We start from the raw sequence: 19,399 nt of genomic DNA, 5'->3' as shown, positions 1-19,399 counted from the left end.
GTGATGCTCCAAAATATATCAAGGACACATACTCCACTATGTTCATATTAGCTTTTTTATAATAGTCAGAAGCTGGAAACAACACAGATGTCCCTCAGCAGATGAATGGATATGACACATTTCCACAATGGAGTACTAATCAGCTATCAAACAATGACTAAATTAAATTATTAGGCAAATTGATGGAACCAGAAAGTATCATCCTGTGTGAGGTACACAAAAGAACACAAATGGTATGCACTCACTGATAAGTGGATATTAACCTAATAGTTTGGAATAAATTAGAAAAAAATCACAGATTATATGAAGTATAAGAGGAAGGAAGACCAAAATGTTGTTGATTCAGTCATTCTTGGAAGGGAGAATAAAATACTCATGGGAGGAAATACAGGGACAAAGAGTAGAGCAGAGACTGAAGAGAAGGTCATCCTAGAGACTGTCCCACCTCAGGGTCCATCTCATATGCAGCCACCAAATTTAATCACTATTGCTGATGGCAAGAAGTGCTTGCTGACTGGAGCCAGATATGGGTGTCTCCTTAGAGACCCTTTCAGAGCCCTACTGATACAGAAAAGGATGGTTCCAGCTAACCATTCATTGGACTGAACAAGGGGACTTCAGTGGAAAAGTTAGAGGAAAGACTGAATGTGCTGAGTGGGTTTCCAATGCCATAGGAAGAACAACAATATTAGACATCCAAACCCCACCATATATCCCATGGACTAAACCATTAACACATGAGTACACACAGATGTAACCATGACTCCGAAAATATATGTAGCAGAGGCTGGCATTGTCTAGCATCAATGGAAGGAAATGGCCTTCGTCCTGTGACAACTTGTTTCCCCAATGTAGAACAATGCCAGGTCACTGAGGTTGGAGTGGGTAAGTGAGAATGAAAGCATCCTCATAGAAGCAGGTGGAGAAGTTAATGGGGTGTTGAAGAGAGGGAAAAAAGGATAACATTTGAAATGCAAATATGTAAAATATTGAATAACAGTAAAACTATTTTAAAAAGAATCAAAGATAAAGTGGAGATATGATGCCAGATATAAAAGAATTATAGAAGAAGAGGAATCATGAAAAAGAGGACTACACAGATAATACATTTTTATAGAAAATCAAGTTTTATATATCAGGTAGCAGAAAATTATTTTTTGATATATTAATCTTATGATAAACTGAAACAGAAAAAAATTCAAATAAAATCATCCTGTCTTATGTTTCTGTAACCCTAAGACTTTAAAGCAATAATCTTAAGGAAGAAGATATTGAGATAAAAGAAAATTGATTTCATGGTAGTTAACTTTTTAGTTTTTTAATATTTCTGTTTGATTGTTTTTCTTTCAGATTTCTTATTCAATTAGGGAATGTTTTAGAGGAAATTGTAGTTTGAAAAACTGTGTAATCAATGAGTAAAATTTCTGAAGAAGTTATTTCATGTATAAATAAACCCTGCAAAAGACACAGATTGTCATAGTAAAAAAAGCCATATCGAGATGTGCCTCCTTTCTGTCCCATCTCTCTTGGAAAAAAAAGTGACATCCTGTGTCTGATTCTTCTTTTGCTTCATAACTTTTATTCACTTCTAACTTTGAGCTGAGCCTGAACACTGACAATGATGTGACAATCTAAATACAAATATCTAAAAGAATTATTAATGAAATACTATGAAACTGATTGTATTCAACATTTTAAAAAAGGCACCTACAAAGCAGGAAGCTCATTTAGAGTTTTAGGCAAAGCTTCTCTCACCTATCTATACCTTCTTTGATGCAAACCCTGAATGAACTTGATTGAATGTATGACATTCACGTTGTATAAAATTATAAAAGTTCATGCAACTGCTTCCATATTGGAACACAGAATTGGGGTAACCTATACCTATGTTCCTGGGTAACTATTGTTTGTTTGTTTATCTTTGTTTCCTAGAAGAAATATGGTACCATCACAGCCAGAATCAATTCCACTTTTGTCATAAGAATGAAAACCTGTTCAGTCTCTACTCATATCTAAGACCATTTATCTTCCCTGTATTTGGAATGAAAACTTCCTGGAACAGGACAACTATCTTGTTCGTGTTACCTTTATTTGTTCATAGTCTGTTGAGTAATCTATACATTCGATGTCTTCTTATTCTCCCAGCGTTGAGATTAACATCTATTATCTGCTTTTGGAATTTTGTAATCATCTTTACTTTTTGCCCATGTCAGAACAAATATTGTGAGAGTACTTTAACACATGACCTTTGTTGATGGGGTTGCAGACTGGTACAATCATTCTGGAAATCAGTCTAGAGGTTCCTCAGAAAATTGGACTTTGAACTAACTGAGGACCCAGCTATACCTCTCTTGGGCATATACCCAAAAGATGCCTCAACATATATCAAAGACATGTGCTCCACTATTTTCATATCATCCTTATTTATAATAGCCAGAAGCTAGAAAGAACCCAGATGCCCTTCAACAGAGGAATGGGCACAGAAAATGTTGTACATCTACACAATGGAATATTACATAGCTATCTAAAACAATGACTTCATGAAATTCATAGGCAAATGGATGGAACTGGAAAATATCATCCTGAGTGAGGTAACCCAGTCACAGAAAAACACACAGGGTATGCACTCACTGATAAGTGGATATTAGCCCAAATGCTCGAATTACCCTAGATGCACAGAATACATGAAACTCCAGAAGGATGACCAAGATATGAATGCTTCACTCCTTGTTTAACAGGGGAACAGGAATACCCTTGGAAGGGAATAGATAGTCAAAGTTTAGAACAGAGGCAGAAGGAACACCCATTCAGAGTCTTCCCCACAGGTGGCCCATACATATACAGCCAACAAACTAGATAAGATGGATGAAGCAAAGAAGTGCAGGCGGACAGGAACTGGATGTAGTTCTCTCCTGAGAGACACAGCCAGAATACAGCAAATACATAGGCAAATGCCAGCAGCAAACCACTGAACTGAGAACGGGACCCAGAAAGGGATCAGAGAAAGGACTGAAAGAGCTTGAAGTTGCTTGAGACCCCATATGAACAACAATGCCAACCAACCAGAGCTTCCGGGGACTAAGCCACTACCCAAAGACTTTACATGGACTGACTCTGGGCTCCAACCTCATAGGTAGCAATGAATAGCCTAGTAAGAGCACCAGTGGAAGGGGAAGCCCTTGGTCCTGCCAAGACTGAACCCCCAGTGAACGTGATTGTTGGGGGGAGGGCGGTAATGGGGAGAGAATGGGGAGGGGAACAAGCATATAGAAGGGGCGGAGGAGGGGTTAGGGGAATTTTGGCCTGGAAACCAGGAAAGGGAATAACAATTGAAATGTAAATAAGAAATACCCAAGTTAATAAAGATGGATAAAAAAAATCAAAAAGGAAACCAAAAAACAAAACAACAAAAAAACAAACAAACAAAAAAACAAACAAACAAACAAAAGAAAAAAACATGGCCTTCTGGTTTTGGTGTACATTTACCAAGCAATATTCCAAGACACAAAAGCAAAGATGAGTAGTACCAACAGGCCATTTCTTCAGAGTGGCAGCATCCCTATCTATGTTGGAAAAATTCATCTGTTATGTGAGGTTGGGAATAGTGGGAGACAGAAATATCTTAACAATATGAACATTTTCCGTATGAATGTGTCTGAAAGCGTAAGAGCCAAAAAGTAAACACTGTTAACTGCAAAGGAGAAATAGAAATTAAAAATGGCTTTGGGTGACATACATCAGCATCAAACTCTACTATGTGACCATCATTTGTGATGAGAATTATCTATTCATGTTTACAATGTCCAGAGAGTGAAAATGGTCTTGCCGTTCAGTGTCTCATTTTTATTCCATTTTCTTCTTCACCTTTTACTTAAAATGTACCAAAAAATAGAAGAGTACACAGATAGAACCTGCCAAGGAGAACACCACCTGAATTAACACTCCACTAAGGTCTCAGCTATAAATAATTCTAAGTTCTTCAGGTCATCTACTCCCTCTCATTCTCCTGATCTTCAATCACTCCCACTTCCTCCTCCTTCTATCTAAATGTAATATTTTCATCTGATGTTCTCAGTACAAGCAATACATGTGACAGCTGGGCATTTCCATCTGGGTGGTTTTTGTTCAGGGCTGTATCACTGTGGAGGATACTCTCGAACTTGCTGACAGTAATACACACCCGCATCCTCAGCCCTCACTCTACTGATTTTCAGTGTGAAATATGTTCCTGACCCACTGCCACTGAACCTGTCTGAGACTCCTGATGCACGGGTAGACATCCAATAGGTCAGAAGCTGAGGAGACTGTCCTGGCCTCTGCAGAAACCAATTCAAGTATGTCTTGCCGTCTTTGTATACCAGACTCTTACTAGACCTGCAGGTGATGGAAGCTGACTCTCCAGAAGGGACAGGATTGGGGAGTGCACCCTGGGTCATCACAATATCCCCATTGACTCCTAAAATGAGAGAAATGAAAGGTAGGCACAACCATAATGCTATTTTCAAATGAATTTTTCTTTCCTTTATTTCCTACTTATTGCATTCATGACATTCATTCATATTTCAAAAATGCTCAACATAAAATACTTATGTAAAGAGAGCTTATAACCTCTCTACGAATCATCTAGACCATCAACTTGTGTATGGGTAGCCACAAATGCTTAGGTTTACCTAGGAAACCTTAGAAAAACATGCCTGGTCATAAAAAAAACAGTGATTTCAAATATGAACAGCACCTCCATCTGTATCTGGATTAGGAGGGCCCAGAAATCCCCACTCCACACATTTTCTTTATGTAATTCTTTACTAACCAGGAATCCAGAGCACAAGCAACCCCAGGAACTGAAGAGAGCACCTCATTCTGAGAACTTGATATGAAGAGTCCTGAATATTCAAGGCAGAAAGAGGGGCTAGCTTTTATCTTGGACTTGCGAAAAGAGTTTTACCCAAGGGAGCAGTATGCAAATCCATTGGTTAGTACAGCTGGGTGAACAGTACCCAGGGTAAGAAATAATATAAAATATAACAAGGGGTTCTTATATGTGCAGTAACATAAAGTGACTCCTCTTTTTTAAAGGAACAGATTTAATTCCTATTATCTATGGTACAGGGTAGATAGACTGATATTGACTGGACATAAATCAATTCCAGTCCTACACCGTCTACAAGGCGAAGGCTTTCCTAGTTGATCTAGACTGAAGTTTCATAGAGGTTTGCATCCTAAGGCCATTATTTGAATAAGAATTAAATAATTATATCCTATGACAAGCAAAACAAAAAGAAAAAAGAAATAAAATTAATGGTCTTTTCTAAGTAAAGTGGGAGATATTTTTTCCTAAAAATATAAACATGAAAATTTCTTGAAGCAGCTCACAATCCAGTACTAATAAAATTTGATTGCATATCCTCAATGTGTTTTCCATATAACCAAAGTATTTAGAATTACAATGCAGCAATTGAGTTTTCCTAAGCGGCTAACATACTTGCCTCCTCAGTTTAATACCCAGGTCTCACAAGGTAAGTTACCATAGTTTATTTTCTGATAATCTTTCTACCAAAGCAGGCATATGCACATATGCAAAAATGTATACAATAAAGAAGTAAATATTGTTTTAAAGAATGTCCTATGGGTAATGAGATACAATATACTACAGATACTTAATCTGTTTGGTTTTAAGTACTGTTTTTTCCTCCTTAATTTTTTTCTCCTTATACAGAATCTAGTTCTTTCATGGTTGGTATCCCTTTGGTACTTCACTTTCTTGCTTAGTATGTAGTTGGAACATACACAGCTAATTGCCCAATTTAATAGTGGTTCCTGTGCATTACATTAGCAAGACTGTACTTAAGTGGAAATTTAAGGGTCTTTGGAAAGTCATTTGGATGGTGTTTTGCTAGGGCAAATGAGTAGGAATGTTCAGTTTCATTAAAGTGGAAACAGGTGTGCAAGGCTAAGACAGACTTAAGGGATGTTTTGCTAAAGTAGACACATTAGTGAGGACGCTCCCCTAAAGCAAGCACATGAAAGGACTCCTAGTGAAGGATTCTTTGCTAAGGACATACATGGATTGGTCCACCTTACATTGCATAGTTGAGCTGCAATTGCCCAGACACCATAGAGCGAGATGCCCAAAAATAATTATGGTGTTGTACTGCAGTTTTGTGCCACTTCCATGGAGTTGCGCTGATTAGATAAACAGGCTGAGGCAAGATACATGCTGAAGCAAGACTTGTGTTGAGGCAATGCACAGGGAGGATTCCTTGTGTTGGGAGGGTATAAATTTGACTCCACAGAGTGATGGACGCAGACCTTGGCTTACTGGTACAACTGGGTGTAAAATGCTTGTAGGTCTCACATCTCTGAATTTTGCTTCCCTGTAAGAGCTCAGCAGAGAATGTCTCCTGCTGTTCCTGTTGTATTCTTCTCCTGCTGACTCAAACCACAGTAAAGCCTGGATGATTCAAATAAGTCTTGTCACCACTTTGGGATGTGACTTTACCAAACTGGACTGATGGTGTATTCATGAGGTGTGTGCAAGTGGATTAAGCTGCTACTGTCTGATAAACTATGAACTTAATTTCTGACTTCCAGACAACTCAGACAGGAACATTTCTAGACAGGTCGACTTTCCCCATATCCTTCCTTTCCACTTCTGTTGGTGCAGGCTTCAAAATAAGTTAAAAATTTAAGATCCATCAATAAAAATAGATTTTGAGAAATTTAAAGTTTGCAGCAGGAATGGCAGGGCCGCCTCTGTGTAATTCCTGGGGATTATGCGGCTGCAAAAGCATCTCCTACAGTTGAAAAGCCTGAGAGACCAAGGATTGCTGTACAGACAATGCCAGTCAATCATGAACTGCTGTTTAGAAGAGATACTTTCTTGGGACCAATGAGGGTGCAAGTTGGGTGTATTAAAGTAAATTGAACACCCTAAAATTACTCTAGGTGATACCAGGTCATCTATAGTACCCATAACATCAAGTCAGCTAAAGTATTGATCACTAGAATGGTAGGTTAATAGACAAAGAATAGTTGATCAATTATATAGCCAAGAGGAAGAAAATCAAAGCTTCAAAAGAGTTTAAATATTTCTCTCAAATAAGAAGGAAAATATTATAATGTATTATATTGCCATTTAGAAAGAACTGGTTGCCTACAACTTTGGACTGATAAAAATGCAAAAATAGATTAGCCAAGAGTTGGCCATTACTTGAGACACCAGTATGAAATCTACTCCTCCAAAAGCTGGGACAAATGTCTATAATAATATTACTGATCGATTATTTACTTATTTACTTTCGTACACCTGTTTTATGGTACATAGTGATTAATATAAAGAGATCAATTAAAATTCATTAAACTAAGTGAATTATACATATAATGTATAATATATATTATACATGAAATTTTTATTGTAAACAAAGGAGTATTATTACATTGTGGAATTATTCTGCCATCTAATGTAAATGATCGTGAGTTCTTTTTTTGATTTTTAATACATTGTGAAGGGAGGAGATCACATTCACGGTCACTTCTCTTAGTTTCTTTTGTCTTTCTTTATTAGTCACATGATGTAATGTTGAAGGTTATAGAGAAGGTGAATGCTTCTCTAGATACCAGATTGAGCACTGTGAACAATCTTATGCCGTTCATTGATAAAGTTGCCACACTTTGAAAGAACAGCACCTGATATTATTTGTTATGTGAAAGCATTACACATCTGAAAGCAAAGTTCTGTAGAATTCCATGCTATTTAGTTTTGTATTCGGATAAATCTTTGGATAGCCAAGAATTCGATAAAAAATACCACCATGCACCATGATAATGATAGGTTATTTATAATGGATGAACTAAAAACCTAAAAAGGTTTATATTTTTTTATATTTATATCCTCTTGAGGTTGATATAAAAATGTAAACCCATGCACCTTTCCCATAGAAGAAGAATTTCAGATGTCTGTTTATTTCGTATAGACTTAAAATAAAAGAAAATTGTAGCTTGCATATCTGACTACAGAGAATTTATCAGAATGATGAGTAGCCACCAATACCTAGCACGTAATGTTTACTGATGAATTACATTAACTGTAAGGTACAATTGATTCATCCTAACCCAGTAAATGATATTTAACAGGTTTAAGTTCTATATACAAGACATTTCTCTTGAGATATAAACAAAACCAGAGTATATTCACTATGTAAAGTTAAAATCTTGATCAGGTCTAGATTATGTGAAATTTCTTAACAAGAATCCTAATACCAACTGTTGTGATTCTAGAACAAAACTATGCCAACTTTATAAAACACAAACGAGTAGCTCTCCGCTCTGAAAAATAAGTTTCTAAGCCTTGGTATACTGTTAGAGGTGCTCATGAATTTTACATTAATATGTGCTAACACTGCCAAAACTAGAAATATTATCCTTATTCATTGTATAGAATATTGGTCAGTTTTAAGATAGAAGTGTTAGTATTATCCTTGGAACCTAGCAGACAACCTCAGTTGTGAATAAACATTTTCTTATCTTCATGACTTTTGATAGATGACAAACACAAATTCAAGGCAAAAACAAATCATTTTTCAGAAAATTACCGGTTAATGTTCAAACATAAACATTGTAGGATTGAGAAGTGTCTATGCAGTTCTCTGCATGTGCTGTATTAAGTTATCTGGGATAGATAGGATTGGGTATTTCTGCTGAGTTAAAATATTTTGTACCACACTGTAGGATGATGGCATATGGACTGTTAGATAAAGAGTCATATTTCCTGTGAAGGTCAATCTGACAAGACTTTCCCGAGAAGCTGAGAAAACAGAAACTTGACCCAGATGAAGAGATACTGGAGAGCTCTCTCTGGTCTCTAGACATTATAAGCATCATGAGCTCCAAAGACATATACTGAGGATAGTGTGGCTAAAAATTAGCTGAGGTTTCCTTAGTACATAAAGCAAACTGCCCAAAAATAATTAATGGTCAAAATTAAAGACTATTATTCTTACTTTTATTCTTATTCTTATTTACATTCCAAATGTTGCTGCCTTTCCCAGTCTTCCCTCTCAGTGTTATGTACTCCATCCCCTTTCCCCTTTGCCTCTGAGAGGCAAAGCCCTAATCCCCTAACTCTACTAATGATATTCCTCTAAAGGCTCTACCCAGAACCTGATTCAGATAAATATAGACACCACAGCCAAACAGTGGATGAAGCTTGGGACACTTATGAAAAATAGGACAAAGGATTCCATGCCCCAAAAAGGATAGAAACTCTACAGGAAGACCAACAGAATCAACTGTACTGGATCCTTGTGGCTGTCAGAGTCTGACCGACTAACCAAAGAACATACATGGTTTGAAACTATGCCTCCCCACTCATATATAGCAGATGTTCAGCTTGACTTTCATGTGGTCCTGATCAACTAGAACTGGGGCTATTCCAAAAGATGTTGCCTATATGTGGGATGTGTTCTACTATCTGGGCTGCCTTTTCTGACCTCAGTAGGAGAGTAAGCACCTAGCTTTACTGAAACTTGAAATGCCAGGTTGGGGGTATGATAGGTAGTGAGGACCCCAATCGCTCAATGGAGAAGGGGGGATAGGAGAAGGTTTGTGGCACAGGTGACCAGCAGATGGGATGAGAGTGGGAGGATGTAAAGTGAAAAAAATTAAAAAAAAATTAAAATTAGAAAAAAAGGCATCATGAATTTTGAAGGCTAATGGACAGGGGTGGAGAATATCATTTAAAGTGAGGTGAACCAGGCATGGTAGGTTCTTACATTTAGGCGGATATTAGCCATAAAATACAGGTGCCATGTTACACTCCTCAGACCTAAAAGAGCCAAACAAGAAAGAAGGCCCAAGCTAAGAAGATCTAATGTCACTTAGAAAGTGGAATAAAGTAGTAAGAAGAGGCAGAAGGAAGGAGGGAAATGAGAGGGAGGGGAATGGGTTATTCAGGTTCAAGTGTGAGGTAAACCAGGAAAAATGGCTAGATGGCCATGAAAGTGAATGAAAATCTGATGCTGGTGAGGAGGTAGGGAGCATCTTTAGGATTAGTCATATACCTGGAATAAGGGAGGCACCCAAGAAGCAATGGGACGATATTAGTTATGGCTACATATTGTCCATATGGAACATGGAGAGACACCTCCTGTAGACAGGCAGGAAACCAGTGTAGCTACAAAGACTGCAATGCACCCACAAAACTTTTTTAATGGTCAGGTGCCTTGATTTTTTTCTTTTACAGAATATTTTCTTTATTTACATTTCATACTTTCCTGGTTTCCCTCTGGAAAACCCCTATCCCATCCTCCCTTTCCTGCTTCTATTAGTGTGATCCCCCATCCATCTACCTACTTCCTCCTGCCTGCCTGCTCTGGCATTCTCTTATAATGTGGTACCAAGCACTCAAAGGACCATTGATGTCCTCATGTATGCTTTGGTTGGCGATTTAGTCACTGGGAGTTCTGGCGTTTCTGGTTGGTTGATATTTTTGTTCTTCATATAGGGTTGCATACACTTTCAGCTCCTTCAGTTCTTTCTCTAACTCCTCCGTTGGGGACCCTATTCTTAGTCCAATGGTTGGCTTGGCACATCTGCCTCGTATTGGTCAGACACTGGCAGAGTCTCTCAGGAGACAGCTATATCAGTCTCCTGTCAGCATGTACTTCTTGGCATCTGCAATAGTGTCCATGTTTAGTGTCTGTATATTAAATGGATCCCCATGTGGGGCATTCTGTATATGGCCTATTTTCAGTCTAATGCTTCACATTTTGTCTCCATATTTGCTCCTAAGAAGAAGACCTAAATATCCCTTCTAAGAAGGACTGAACATCCACAGTTTGGTCTTCTTGAGCTTCATGTGGTCTTTTAATTGTATCTTGGGTATTCTGAGATTTTGGGCTAATATCCTCTAATCACTGAGTATATACCAATTGTGTTCTTGTGTTATTGGGTTACCTCACTCAGGATGATAATTTCTACTTCCATCCATTTGCCTCAGAATTTCCTGAAGTCATTGTTTTTAATAGCTGAGTCATACCCCATTGTGAAAATGTGCCACATTTTCTTTTTCCTTTTCTTTAATTTTTTTCTTTTCTTTTATTGGATATTTTCTTTATTTACATTTCAAATGTTATCATACTTCCAGGATTTCCCTCTAGAAAACCCATCACATCCCCTCACTCCATTCCTTCACAAAGGTGCTACCCCACCCACATACCTACTCCCTTCTTCCTGACTGCCCTGGCATTCCCCTACACTGGGACATCAATCATGCATAGGAACAAGGGCCTCTCTTCAGAGAGATCCTCAACACGGCCTATCAAGAGGTACATATGCAGCTGGAAACATGGGTGGATACATGGGTACCCTTTGTTTTGTGGTTAGTCTCTGGGAGCTCTGAGGAGTCTGGGTATTTGATATTATTGTTCCTATGGAGTTGCAAATCCCCTCAATTATCTCAGTCCTTTCTATAATGACTGCATTGGAGACACCATTCTCAGTTCTATTGTTGGCTGTGAGTATGTGTCTGTATTTGTCAGATTTCAGTAGAGCAACTCAGGAGCCAGTTATGTTGGGCTCCTGTCCACATGCACCTCTTGCCATTCCCATTAGTGACTGAGTTAAGAGACTGCACATGGTATTTTCCCCATTTGTGACAGTCTATTGATGGCCTTTCATTCAGTCTCTCTGTCACTCTTTGTATCCATATTTTTTCCTGTATTTTGCTCCTCCTTCTAAGAAGTACTGAAGCATCCACACTTTTGTCTTTCTTCTTCTTGAGTTTCATGTGATCTGTAAATTGCATCTTGAGTAACCTGAGCTTTTGACTAATATCCACTCATCAGGGAGTACATATAATTTGTGTTCTTTTCCACAAAACTTTCATATCAAAACGTATCCTACATACAAGATTTGTGGACATGTGGGATACTGCAGAGACTATAGGAATGATTAATTCTTAATTTATCATTAGTATTTACTTTTCTCTCTATTTTGGGTTATGCTTTTGTCATTTTATATAACTTATGCAACATTGGTTTTAATTTGTCCTAATAAATATCATCCTGAGTGAGGTAACTCAATCACAGAAAAACACACTTGGTATGCACTCATTGTAGTTGTATAAGATCAATAATAGTTTTTAACTTTGATTCTAATAACTTTAAAATCTCTAGGGAACTCTAATAACTTAATTGTAAATTGATTTGCATATTTGCATACATGATTTTTTCACCTCTGAATCATGATATTTTTCAGCTTCTTTTCTTATAAATGTCAGGGATGTTAAGGGTGGTCTATTATCATGGTATGAATACCTTCAAAGGTATTCAAGCAAATATGTGTGATTAAGGCATTCAGGAATGACATAGTAAATGTTCCAGCATGTTCCCCTTAAGAAACAAAGTAGCCAAGAAGATAAGTAGAGCTAACAATGGTTAGAGCATCTGTTGTGCAGAAAGGAAGCAACTTTTAGAATAAGCAACAATGTATAGGTGAAGGACTTGATACATGCTGGATCACTGTGAGCTATCCTCTGCATACTGCCAACAATGATGAAGTTAGCATCACCTGGGTCCAGGCTACTGATTATGATCATGAATTTTTCCACAGAACAACAGACACTGAAGCAGCCTGGAATGCCTATGACCCTTGTGGTTGCATCTTTAATGAGAAAATTAGGAGAACACCCAAGTGGTTTTTTTTTAATACTATGCCAAGTAGATACTAACGCTCTGATCCACCCCACACACGACAGTGGTTCTTTCCCCACCAGGAAGAAAGAAAAGTGGGAAGAATACATAAAACACACTGGTATGATCTAGATAAAACCTATGGTTCAGCACAACTGGATCATTGATTTTATAGTGATAGGAACTCTGCTTGCAGACTCAAATTTCCATTGGGTTTCCATTTCAACATTGAGTTCACAGAGACATGCAAAAGAGTCAAAATTTCCTCTCACCTGGTAGTGTAAATAAGTGAGTATCCTCCTGGTTGTACTGTGGCAGATCTTCCTCAGTGTTCTAGTCTGGATGTTAATATGGGTTCCACTAACAGTGAGGGACTGAAGAACCATTCAAAGCACAGGCAACACATTCTAAGCAACGGCGATATTTGTTCCTCTCTTTCAAAAAGGCAACCCAGCCTCAGTTATTCTGTAGACAAGCCCTTTCATAAGACGTGGTGGAATGTATTGTTGTCATAGAAATTAGCCACGAGTTTTCCAACTAACACACCAAGAAGGACCAGATTGACAAGGAAATTTATGCATGTGCTTCCATTTCTTTACTTTTTTTATAACGTATCTAGCAAATTTCTTTAATACATGTTAAATCAGACTGACATAAGAATTTATTACAAATTTAGAAGGCTGACCTACTGTCTTCAAAGATAAGTGACCCTCACTCAGATCCTTGATCTTATCTCTTTATCTGGAATCATTAGGAAAGAACAACACTTCAAGAACCATAACAAATGTGTGCTTTGGGTAAGCTATGTTCAGTGAGCAAGATCCAGACAGATAACTTATAGCAGAATGCAATGTTCACCTACCCAACTGTCCAGTCCCAGACGCAACTAGCTTCATCTGAAAAAGTTATCTGGCATAACTGCAGTCTTTGTGGTCCTTTCTTTTTCACTTCTGCTCACAGATGATTATTACTGTTTAGAGTGTTGCCTATGACACTCTGGACAGGTTTTTACCATGTCTTCCCAGGCCCTATGTAGAATTTCTTTAAATATGTCACTTTCTTCATAGAAGCTGAAATCCTTTACTATTCTCCTTTTTAAAAGTTGTGTTTCTTCAAAGAAAGTTTAACGATGCTCTTTTAAGAGTAAAATGATGCCCTGTGATCCATATCAACACCCCAGTTGTTATTCAAGCTGAGGTGAATAAAGGAGCATAAAGACTTGCGATTACCTAGGTGTGTGGCAATAATTAGCTTCCTTATTCTCTCTTTCATTTCACTTACTTTTTTTCCATTTGATGAATATATAATCTTGTTTTCACACATTAAAGAAAATATTTAGCATACCTCTTCTGATGCTCCCTTACTTTGCCTTTATAGATCATTTCCATTTATTTTGTCATATATATATACATATATGTGACATGTATATCATATATATATATATATATATATATATGTTTGTGTGTTTTCCTCCTTACATCGGAAGCAGCTATTGTGTACACATACCACATGTTATTAATTTGGCTTGTTTAATCTATGTAAATATGTTAGACAACTCATCTAATACTTTGTCTGATTATTGGGAAGCAGGTCAAAATCAATATATGTGTGCCAGTATCTCTGCTAAGTGCTTATTTAGATACATTTTTAATATGAACGACCATGCATGGCTAGCTGTATTATGGGGGATAAACTCCCAAGCAATGCGATTGTTATTTCCCTGGAGATAATTTTTGACATTCTCAACAACCTTTTGTACAGGTTTCATTTTGTCCTGCATCTTCATTAGAATTTATTTTATTTCTTTTTGTTTTGAGCATAACTATTCATACTTGGTTTCAGTTTCACTTTGCTTGGTGGATCATTTTCTATGATTACCCTTTGAGTCTGTGTCTCTATCTAATTCTGTGTAATTGCTACATTTGTCTGATTGTTCTCAAAAATTGTACTTATGTTTCTGTCTGTCTTATACAGCTCCTACATGGACTTTCTTTCCTGCTTGAATTCCTCTTGAGACCTTTATCATTTCTTATAAGGTTTTTAAAGTTTATTGATTATTGAATATATAATATTATATGGGTATGAGTATTTTGCCTGTATGCTGCATACATACCCTGCATCTATTTCAAAACTAAGGAGTTGAAAGAGAATTCTGGATCCCCTATGATTGGAATTTGTTATTTGTGAGTCATCATGATGCTGCTGGATGAGTCTGGATCCTCTAAAAGGACAACCTATGTTCTTAACCACTGAACAATCATTCCAGCTTGCTTTTTATCACTTTTAATACTTAATTTTAAGTTACTCTGTATGACACTGACACTGAAGCTATTTAATTATCTTTGATTTTTAGTCATTGAAAGTCATGAATGCAAGAGAAGTCAAATTTCCTTTATTTTTCATGTTTCTTACATCTTAATAATTATGACTTATGAATCTATTGGGATAGAAATTCTATTTCTTTTAGTGGATGCTTTCTTAGCATATTCTTTAGAATACAATCGCTGTACCACTCAGCAAATAGGAAACAGGTCACCATAATGGTAACAAAAGCAATGAGGCCTGAAGGCTAGAATTATGAATACAATTAAACTAACAAAATTAAGCACGTACACAGCTCATAACAAAAAATCCAAAATGTTAAAAATTACATGGAATAAGCTATAATGTAAATATTAAAATAAAGCTAATAAAGTGAGTATAATAAAGTGATTGGAGTGAGAAAGAAAGGAATAAAAGCCGTAAGATCAAATCAAAAAGAGATAGTAAGAAAAGATTAAATGTAAATATGAATGATAGAAGAAAACAAGGTATCACAGTATTATTGCACACTAAATGTACAAATCTTTCTTTTTTATCTTTGAGAATCTCATGTAGATAAAAGAAAATATGGTTGTATCTGCTCCACAGTTTCTTCACTTCAAGTCTCTTCTTATAAAATGGACCATGCTGTCTCCAAATATTACATCATTCTTTTATTTTCCTTTTTCTTTGTTTTAAAAATTAATTATTTTATTACTTTATTTATTTACATGCCACATGTTGCCCCCTCCTGATCCACACTTATAAATTTCTTACTCCATCACTCCATTGCTTCACCTCTGAGAGGGTGTACCTGATAAACCTTTCCCTATGGCATCAAGTCTCTACAGAATTAGGTGCATCCTCTCCTACTGAGGCCACACAAGACAACCCTCTGCTTTAAGTACTGGTGGCCTCAGACTAGCCCTTGTATGTTCTTTGGTTGTGGGCTCAGTCCAGGGGAGCTCCCGGGAGTCCGGAATAGTTGACATTTTTTACTTCCTGTGAGGTTGCCATGATGTGCAGTTCCTTCAGTCCTTCCCCTAATTCCTTCCACAGGGTCCCGACCTCATTGCAATGCTTGGCTATGGATATCTGCATTTGCCTTATTCAACTGCTGGGCATGGTTTTTGATAATTTAATCCTTCAGTCAGTATTAGCCATATGTGCATGGGAGTGGAGCTACACAAAATAATAAAGGGAACCTATAAGGGGCCACATTTTAAGAAGAATGATCCTGCCTTCCCAACAGCTTAATACTACCAAAACTCCTTCCATGAACTAGGCTTTATGAGAAAATCAGGAACCTTCATATTGGCTGCTTCTTTCATTAGTATTTTATTACCTTTTTTGTATTAACCTTTTATACCTTTTTTGTATTAACATTGAGAGACTATTTTTTCTTCGCTATTTAAGGAATTTGTGCTAGGACCATCCACTGTAGTTTTCCCTATTCAGTATGATTCCCAACTAGTGCTACAAATCAGACATTCCACAGGGAATGACTGTGTCCTCTGCTAATGCAGATAAGATACTAATATTCTGTATTGCTAGCAATGAAAAGGAAGGAAGATTGTTATGGTACAGAGAGGACTGTCTAGCCTCTTCTACCAAAACAACTGCCTCTCCATGAGCTTTGCAATCAATCCTGCGGCATCTGAGAAAGTGTTTCAGTGGGTGATTCATGAGAAAGAGCAACAGAGCTAGCCCTGTATCTCACTTCTGCTTCCATGAGGATTTATGTTAGGACTTGTGCCACTGTGAGAGAAAACTCAGCATACTGTAGGCAATAGTAGACTGCCATATCTTCAGGATCCAGGATGCTGATAGTGAGAGTAAAGTCTGTCCCATACCCAATGACACTGAATGCTGATGGCACCGCATTTGCCTAGTAAGTTGCAGTGTAGATCCAGACTGTAAGAGCTTTCCCTGGTTTTTTGAGGAAAGTTTTTTACATAATTGCTAATGCCCTGACTTGCCAGGAAAGTCATGGTGACTCTGTCTCCCAAAGATGTAGACATGGAAGACAGAGACTAGGTTACTTGGATGTCATATCTGGCACCTAGAATTGGAGGAAAAATAAATACCCACATTGTAAGAAAGAATGTCCCCCAATATCAATCAACATTAATCACAGGCTATCAATTAAATACACATTTTGGTCATTTTTACCTGGAAAACAGAGCAGCAAAAGCTAAAGGAACTGAGTAGGGGCCCTCATTTTCATGCAAAATCCTAATTGCAGTGACAGCTATACAGAGAGTATCAGGACCATATGAAGACTTGCTCAAGACTGTGCAGTGAGTGCACGCAAATCACTGGAAACTATTTATTGCTAGCACAGCTGCAAGGCTTTCTCTTCTGCACTTAGCAGAAATCCAGTATCCACAAACACCCAAGGTCAGACCACATATAGGTCTCAAGGGAATGAATTCTTTTTTAAAGTTTCTAAATTATAATTTGGTATAAAAGCTATTGTGGCTTCATAGATGGAATTTGGTAGTGCTCATCTATTTCTATTTTGTGGAATAGTTTGGACAGTATTGGTATGAGGTCTTTTACGAAGGTCTCATAGAATTCTGCACTAAGCCCATCTGGTCCTGGCTCTTTTTGGTTAGGAGAATTTTAATAACTGCTTTTATTTCTTTAGGAGGTATGGGGTTGTTTAGATGGTTTACTTGTTCCTGATTTAACTTTGTTTCCTGGTATCTGTCTAGAAAATTGGCCATTTTCTCCAGATTATTCAGTTTTCTTGAATATAGGCTTTTGTAGTAAGATCTGATGATTTTTTTGAATTTCCTCTGATTCTATAGTTATGTCTCTCTTTTCATTTCTGATTTTGTTAATTTGGACACACTCTCTGTGTCCTCCCGTTAGTCTGGCTAAGGGTTTATCTATATTGTTGAAAGAACCTCCTGGTTCTGTTGATTCTTTGTAGTCCTTTTTATTTCTACTTGGTTGATTTCAGCCTTGAATTTGATTATTTCTTGCCTTCTACTCCTCTTGGGTTTATTTTTTTCTTTTTTGTTCTAGAGCTTTTTGGTGTGCTGTCAAGCTCCTAACATATGCTCTCTCCTTTTTGTAGGCACTCAGAGCTATGTGTTTTCCTCTTAGCACTGCTTTCATTGTGTCTCATATGTTTGGGTATATTTTATCTTCGTTTTCATTAAATTCTAAAAAGTCTTTAATTACATTCTTTATTTCTTTCTTGACCAAGTTGTTATTGAGTAGAGCATTGTTCAACTTCCATGTATATGTGGGTTTTCTGTAATTTTTTATTGTTATTGAAGACCAGTCTTAGTGTGTGGTGATCCGATAGGATGCATAGGATTATTTCTATCGTCCTGTATCTATTGAGGCCTATTTTGTGACTGCTTATTGAAGCACCCACCTCGACCGGCAAGGAAGACGCGACACCGTTGGATCCTTCTTTAACAGCCTTTATTGCAGGAACAACTCATTGATGATATGGGGACCCCAGAGAACAAAGGCACTCACCTTAAGTACAAAACAGACAGATGGCTGTGAACTTGTCCTCTGGGGATTGGTGGAGTGAAGACATCTTATTAACATGCTTATCAACTATGGCCTAGTAAAAATGCCAGAAGAAATCTAAAGACACGGCTTAATGGTGGTAATAACACAAACGACCACTAGATGTCAGTGCCATTAATAGTTGCTCCCAACATCTGCCTCTTTTTTGTTTTATTAAAAATGAATCCATTAGGTGGAGGTAGTGGTCTGAGAGAGATCAGACATGCCTCACAGAGTGCCCAGCTCGGACATGGCGAACCACTCTTGCAGTTAGGACTGTAGCCCAATGGCTGGAGATGACTTATGTACAACACACCGTTCTGGGCTATACGTGTGTGTTTAATATTAGGGGAGAAACAGAGCAGAGGGGCATAGGACCAGCTGGAATATACAAACGGGGCGTAGCCACCTCTGTCTATGACTGGTCTAGATCTGGGTGTCATGTCAATACATGTCATTGCTCCTATCTTAGGTCATTCCTCTCTAAAATCTCGGCCTTATCCGTCACTGGATTAGCCCTATCGCCACTGGGCTCCTGTCTTAGGTTGGTCCTAGCCTGAGGAAAGTTGCCCGTCTCTGGATACTGTAGTTTTCCCTATTCAGTATGATTCCCAACTAGTGCTACAAATCAGACATTCCACAGGGAATGACTGTGTCCTCTGCTAATGCAGATAAGATACTAATATTCTGTATTGCTAGCAATGAAAAGGAAGGAAGATTGTTATGGTACAGAGAGGACTGTCTAGCCTCTTCTACCAAAACAACTGCCTCTCCATGAGCTTTGCAATCAATCCTGCGGCATCTGAGAAAGTGTTTCAGTGGGTGATTCATGAGAAAGAGCAACAGAGCTAGCCCTGTATCTCACTTCTGCTTCC

The 19,399-nt window shown here is 37.7% G+C and overlaps 1 gene segment (V, D, J or C); it reads right to left on the bottom strand.

The window, feature by feature from the left end:
- Positions 1–3,916: 3,916 nt before the first annotated feature.
- Positions 3,917–4,901, bottom strand: Igkv2-112l1 (immunoglobulin kappa variable 2-112 like 1). The segment is given in 2 exon segments: positions 3,917–4,456; positions 4,811–4,901. Coding segments are annotated over 2 exon segments (369 nt in total).
- Between the last annotated feature and the right edge of the window lie 14,498 nt (positions 4,902–19,399).

The sequence above is a fragment of the Rattus norvegicus genome, chromosome 4 (genome assembly GCF_036323735.1).
Source record: "Rattus norvegicus strain BN/NHsdMcwi chromosome 4, GRCr8, whole genome shotgun sequence".
Lineage (NCBI taxonomy): Eukaryota > Metazoa > Chordata > Mammalia > Rodentia > Muridae > Rattus > Rattus norvegicus.
Note: the sequence above shows the minus strand (reverse complement) of the source record. Positions and strands in the feature narration are given on the sequence as shown.